General features: G+C 36.5%; 1 protein-coding gene across 1 annotated transcript in view; it reads right to left on the bottom strand.

Moving 5' to 3' along the window:
- LOC104492313 (neuropilin and tolloid-like protein 1) overlaps window positions 1-7,393 on the bottom strand; it is a gene marked incomplete at its 3' end in the record, with an annotated part of 10,198 nt that overhangs the window by 1,244 nt on the left and 1,561 nt on the right. Inside the window, exon 2 of the mRNA XM_010134853.1 lies at window positions 6,982-7,119. Within this exon, the coding sequence (XP_010133155.1) occupies window positions 6,982-7,119 (138 nt within the window). The remainder of the gene's footprint in view (window positions 1-6,981; window positions 7,120-7,393) is intronic.

Here is a 7,393-nt window from a genome sequence, read left to right as displayed (position 1 = left end):
TCCTGCGGTGTGCCGTTCCTACGCTTAGTCCTGTCCGTAGCAAATAATGCCTGCCTTCAGTGGCCTGACCATGGTGCGATACAGCCTTTTGCAGACATGCGTTTGTTGTGTCACTGCCTGCTGTGCCTCTCGTGGGATCACATCCTACACTTAACACATATTAGAAGAGGTTGAAATTGCCATGAGCTTTGCCTCAGTTGCTATTATTTTCACATGAGAACATGAAGATCAAACTCCAGGCCTAGTGCATGAGTTTAACGTGGAAACTGATGCCACTCCAGGAGTCAGTATCCTTCCACGTCTTTCCTCAAGGAAAACTCTCAGTGTGACCACGACCTTGATCTCGTATGTATTTTGAAATGTTTTAAACTGAACCTTTTGAGATGAGTTTATTACGTAAGAAGGGAGACTATTTACAATGAACTAAATAAGAAGACATTAGATAAATCTTACAGTCTTTACATAAGAGCACACAGTCACTTACAGCTATTTAATGTAAATAATTACAGCCTCATTTTATAATCATTGAAGTTAATAAAACACGTTATTTGAGAAGAAAGATTTCCTTCCAATGTTAATACAAATGATTGATATTTATTGAACTATTTAATCCCACATAAGAAAGAAATCTTTTCTACTGTTCTCAAGTTGAAGAATTTCACATTTAGGGGAGTACTTACTATTCGCTTGCTGTTATTTATACCGATCTCCAGGAAACTAGATATGAAGATGAATTGTTAGTGTCAGACACACACAATGTGTGCCTACTCTGTTTTCCACCGCAATAGAGGCACCTGCTTCAAAAATGGCTTACAACTTTAACGTAACATGTTTGTCCTTCGCAAACTTCCTGTGTTAGGCCTTCGCTGTTTCATACCTAGAGGAGGCTTATGAGGGCTGGCCCATAGTTAAACCTTAACAGGTCTCCTCTTGAATCCAAGATTCATGTAACATATAAAAGTGGGCTTCAGGCCTCCTCCGAGTTATAGCTTAGTCATTTGATAAGATTTTTGGTGTGGAAAAGGAGCCCTAAAACAAATTATAGCTTCAGTACATAAATATATATTAAAAAAAAAAGTGTGTATATAAAAAGAGTCTTTGTGGGTAAAAGAGAATCAGACCTACAGAGTTACACGAGATCAACTGACTCGGTGGAAGAATGGCCTGAGAAAAAATTGCTCAATTTCAGCAACCTCCATGTGTCTCTCTGAATCTCACATTGCTTTTATGATCACATTACTTTTATGATCAGAATATTGCTTTAGTTTATTCTTCTCTGCTTTTATTTATTTTTCAGCAAAGTCAAGATGAGGTTTTTCCTAGTGAAGCTCAGTTCTTGCTAGAGGGTCAGAGAGAATCACATCAGCTCAAGGAGCACTCAGGAAAGGGCTTCTACTTTCCCCCAAAGCTCCCATATGTAGAGGCTGCTCCACTTCAAGAATGGAGCATCAACTATTCATCAGCACCATTTTTCCACTGCTAAATAAAACAAGGCTGGGGAATGAGTTTGGGGCTGGACCACTGACCGTTCACACTCCTTAAATGTTAAAATCTGCCCCCCACCCCCAGGAGCATTTTGGCCAAGCCAGTCAGAACTGCCAAAACCTGTTCTTAGATACGACGTGGTGGTTCCAATCAGCCAAGGTCCATTCACAGCAAGCAGTGTCTATCCTCTTGACTGGGAAGGTGAAAGGAGTTAATTTGTACTTATGTGATTGTAGCTGTCAGCCTTAAGGCTAGTGAACTTTTCCCAACCTGGTTTAGATAGGAGTACAGGTACTGCCTGTGTCCCAGCCTGCTCTGCAAGCTAGTCCGAAGAGCACGAGGTATTTGCTCCTAATTCTCCCAAGGAATGCAACACTTTGTGTTTCTTGCAAGGATTCTGGTGATCACAAAAGATTGGGCAAAGGGAGGAAGGAGTGCTATACTCATATCGATGTACCTTTTCATCACATGCTTTTAAATGTACCTCTGTGCTTCATCTTGAATGATATTTAAAGGTTAAATGTACTGTTTGCAATAACCTACCAAAGAAACAAAATTATTCAAAACTTCTGGGAAATAACCATGATGGATGAAAAGACACAATTCGAATCCCAAATTTAACCTTTCCTTTCAGGGAAAAAGGAACCATTTTGGACTTGCACTCTGGCATAGCAAAGGGTTTCTTCGCCAAAAGCAGCTTTTGCAACAAAGTGTGTGCAAATGCGGTCACAGTAAAACCTAAAGAGATACAGTGAGAACAAGTCCAGAATAATGACTATTAATGATGTGTGGTATAGCTAGAGAAAAACAAAACAAACCAACCAAACAAAAACCCCAGAAACTGTAATTCTTCCAGACTGGATTGGAATCTGGCCATCTAATCAGAAAATGAGGAATTGAGTGGTCATTTCTAATATCCTTATTCACAGGTAAAGCCAATTGACCTCTCCAGAACTTTTTCTGTGGCTACAATGTCAGGAAAAGTTGTCAAGTCCAAATAAAGTATACTGAAGCTGTTTAATGAAATTATTTCAAATCTTAAAAATCTTCCATATTTAGCTTCCAATTATCTTTCTTCAAAAATGTTTAATACTGTGGAAAGACTACTTAATGCTTGCATGTCTTGTCATATTTTTCATCTAATTATCTTACACAAGTGCTGTCTTGAGATTTTATGTTCAATGAGAAAGAAGGCACTGGGTTCCAACTTGCAGTAGAACAGTTGCAACAAAACACACAATTAAGGTTGTAATTCTGATCAGCCTCTAAGTCTGTGTTACTGACAGCTGAAGTTAAGTGAAAAATCTGCTTCAATCTGCCAGACTGCATGGAAATGAGACACTGAACTCAACACCTAACCCCATATATCCGAGTCGCTACAGTACTAATAGTTTTCAATAATCCTTGGTCTTTCTAGTTGTCCAGCTGTTATTGATAAGAAAGCCACCTATACCCTCCTTTTAAAAGAGGATTCTTTCCTTGTTTTGATGAAAACTTTCTGAACACAAAAATCAATGTGAAATACAAAAGGACTTTGAAGAGAGATTTTTCGTACAGGGATTCATGACCATTTTCTAACACCTGTGAAATATGTAGGATTAAAGAGTTTAATGGTCTTTAGAGAATACATGGAAGACCTTAAAGACAGCTAACTAGAAACGTCCACAAACATATAAAGTGGAAAATTTATTTCATATCTCCGTAAAGCAATTCTAGTCCATACCTATATTTATCAATAAGCATGTGGTTATTAAAAACCAAAGGATGAAGTATTACAACTATTTCTCTTACGGAATTTCCAAACCAATCCTTAAGATATATTGTGTAAAGTATGACTATCCCCAAATATCTTTAACACAAGCAAAAATCTTTGCTCTTACAAAATCTCCTGTGCAAATTTCCCTTTGGAGCACACATGCCAAATTTTCTGCAGTCTGGCAAAGGCTACTGCTGCCACTGCTGCGGTCGTTCTGGGCAGCTGTGAGTTCTGCCAGGTTAGAGTCATGAATATGCGAAACGAGGGTGAAATTGGGCCCTACAGGGAATTTAATGTGTGCACTCAGCTATTTCCTGTGTTTTCTATATGCCAAATAAGACTGAAAGAGGAAAAAAAAAAAAAGGATAAATTCTCAATGCATTTTGAAAGGCAGATGGGATTCACCAAAAAGCTCCTCTATAGCATTTTTGTACTGTGTCTATGACTTCTGGATGACCTAAAGGATTTCTTTTAGAAAGACATCCAACCTGGACTTTAAAATTCCTAGTTGTTCCAATAGCTAATCATCATTACTACTAAAATAGGAGAAAGAGAAAAAAGAGAAAAAAAAAAAAGAAACTTTTAGCTGTTTGATCTGCTTACGCCTTTGACTGCTAGGATAGAAGCCTCTGCAGTCCAAAATCCTCTTCTCTTTTAGAAACTCACAGTCTATGATCATGGCAATTTTTGCCAGCTCCTTTACCTTACCAAAGCGGTTTTGAAATGATAAAAGGCTTGCATACATTTAAGATAATCTACAATGTGGATGAAAAAATTGTATCATGAGTTGAAATTTGATTTTATTACAGCACGCTACATACTCAACTCCACAAAAGTCAGCAGAAACTGTGTTTGAGGGCAGCCATCAGAATTTCCCTAGCGAAAAATTAAGGACGAAAGCAAGCCGCCGGAAAGGAACCTGGTGATTATTACGTGTTTAAACTCACATCACAGAGCTGTCAGTACGGTGTATACAGTCCTGGTAGGCTGAACTAAGAAATGCAAAGGGGAGACAACAACGTGGCAATGCTCTTATGGGTCCTACCACCAGTCCCTCTAGCTTGGTGCTTGGTTTTCAACAGCAAAAGAAGCTTTTTGAAATGTATTGGAATCTCAGTAATAAATACACGAATAAGATGCATAAGGAGATGTTTCTGTCTCACCCTAAAATTGAATGAATATTTATGTCCTGGATTAGCAAGGATTATCTACTCTGTAGATTGTTGTGTGACCTTAAAGATATTGTTATTACTAAAATAATTAATCTTTTTTTTTCTTTTTTGCAATTCTTTAAATTAATGATTTTATGCTACCGAGTTCCACAGAATGTAAAAGATCTAGGGAGAAGTTTTCGCTTGCTAACCTGCTTTATAATTGCTTGACATTTTTATGCATTGTAAAAAGACTAAATATAGACAAAATAATTGACTCTAATTCAAAATAATTTTTGTTGCCCTTCAGTGTTTCTCATTTTGTCTTTTTTGAAAACTGCCACTACTTTTAAAAATATCATTGCTCAGACATTACAGCTCTGTTTATTGTTGTGCCATTTTTCAGACATGACTATTCCTGATCTTTTTAGAAATAGACAGGGGGAGATCAGAGTTGAAAATGTTGTGCTACATGCATGGTTCTCATCAAATTCTATGCTGCTAGAGCTGCTGTCATCACGGGTTTTAAAAACCCCACTGCAAACCAAACTGTTGATTATGGATGGACAGGAAGCAGAAAATATCAGTGACAAATGAAATTACATGTAAGTGTTTTTTGCCAGACTGATTTTTCCTGTAAAATATAACAAGATGTCGGATTACTCTTTTTACTGTACATTACTCCAAACTTGTCAACATGGAATTTTATCTTCATCATAGAATTTGGTTAATTAAATCTTTCCTTCCTCTGTTGTTCTTACACATTTCCAATTTCAGCTATTCTAATTCACATTATGTATGTTAGCACCTTTCAGCTTACTAACCGTATTTTTATAAGTACTTAATAGCTATAAAACAGACAAAAGTCTTTACAATAAAGTGCATTCAGGCACCTTGTGGCCTGAGATACTGGACTAGGGTTTACAAAAATGGCCATATATTTTTTTCCACACCCTTTCTCTGTAATGATAAAACATGTCTCTATGTTTCAGACCATTGAAGACAAACTAGACTTGCATCCTCCCAGCCTCACAAGAATGTCAGAAAGATAATTTTAATAATAAATGCAAAAAGACCTGGATGAGCAACATCAGTGTAACAAAAAATATAATGCTAGATAGTACATATTGAACATAGACATTTATATTTCTTTAAAATTTTTTCTTTGTTTTAAATCAGTTACAGAACTATGACAGAAAGTAAATGTTTACCATACATCTGCTTAAATTTCGGACTCAAGTGGGAAGGCTGGAGAAGCAGAAATTTTCTTTAAAGGGCTTGTTTTGACTCCATGATTTATAATCACCTCTTTAATTCTGACTTCAGTCAGGTTACCTAGCACTAAAACTGAATTCAGAGAATCTCAGTCATTCTGCCGAGATTGTTTTTCCCTAAACAATACATACAGCATTTACTATCCATGATTTCCCTGGAAGGGTTTAATGAAATATGTTTCTTCTAGTAGCTCTGCATTAGATCTGGCAGGAGAGGCTGGTTTCAGAAAGGGTGTGGTGAAGGATTCTAAAGCAGCTAATTCGATCTGAACCAGCTACACATCGTTGAAAATCTCCTGTGGTACTACCTGCATCTTTCGTAAAGTAAATATTTCTAAAATACCTGGCTCCATCATTTGGAGTTAATAATCCTGTCCAACCAAAGATGGCTAGAAAAAGCGCCCGTCTTGTATTCTGCATGTATTCACAACTCATGAATGAATCTTCTTGGTTACAGTGACTTGCCCTCCTGCACCTGATTCATCAATTCTGCTGCTAAGCTCTGACAGTAACTAATCTCTATTACTTTCCACAGATTCATTTTTACAACAATCCCTTCAATATCCACCATGCAAAGACTGATGAAAAGAAACCACTTAACTTGCCGGTAATGCACTTCTACTCTTTCTTACATCACCTCCATGCCTGTAACTGTCCACTCTTCTGTCTTATGGCTGTTTGGTGTTAGTGTTTGTTCTTTTATGGTTTGGTTTTGTTTTGTTTTGTTTTGTTTTCATTTGTTTTCATTTCTCATGAACTGTCCCTATATGGGTACTTTCTGTATGACCTTCTTTGTTCTTTGTTGCCTATTTGTGCTTGTCATCCTTGATTCAGTAATGATAAGTTTAAAATATCTATATGAAAGTCAAAAGCACTTTTGTTTCATCTGTTCATTTTTTTACTCATTTTAAAATATTCTTTATTCTGTCATATTACAGCATTTTAGGTTCTATTCATTCTCTGAATATCCTGAAATAAATTATAGTGTTTATTACTAAGTGACTCATGCATACTTATCACCTGAACTAATTTATTAGTGATGTCAGGAAATAAATCAAGTGTTTTCCAGAATTTCTTGGTATGTTCTACAAACTTTTTAAATAATCTACAAAAAAAGAAAAAGAAAAAGGGAAAAGAAAAAAAAGGAAAAAATTAAAAGAAAAAAGGAAAGAAGAAAAAAGAAAAAATGTAGAGATAGTTTCTCTAAATTTTATGTCTTGAAAAGATTTATCATGACCGTATAGGCATCTGATAAAATAATGCAATCCTTTTTTATATACAGTTGATAAAATATAAAGCTTCTTTGGCTGGTCACCTTCTATAATGTAGACGCACTCTCTGTCAGGAGGATACTTGTTGGGGTAATTGGGAGAAGTGAAGATGCCTCCTTCTGCGTATTTTGTCCAAGTTCCACACTGCACTGGTTTCTGTCCTTCGGCAGTAGTTTGCTTTTCTGTGAAATGATCACATTAAGCATTATATAATTAGCTCACAAATTATTCTGTCCCTATGACACTTAGAACTCTCTTACTGAGTAAAAGTCCCTTCTGTCAGTGGCCTCAGCTTTTTTTGATGAGGCTAAGAGCATGATCATTGACCTGGGGGAAAATAAGGCTGTTCTTTAAGGGTACAAACACATAATTCTTACACAAAACGTTTTTTCGAAGAAGAGAAGAGGCTTGGTTATCTAGAGAAAGACATATCTATATCGCTTTTTAAATAATAAC

The sequence above is a fragment of the Buceros rhinoceros genome, unplaced genomic scaffold (assembly GCF_000710305.1).
Source record: "Buceros rhinoceros silvestris isolate BGI_N320 unplaced genomic scaffold, ASM71030v1 scaffold44184, whole genome shotgun sequence".
NCBI lineage: Eukaryota > Metazoa > Chordata > Aves > Bucerotiformes > Bucerotidae > Buceros > Buceros rhinoceros.
Note: the sequence above shows the minus strand (reverse complement) of the source record. Positions and strands in the feature narration are given on the sequence as shown.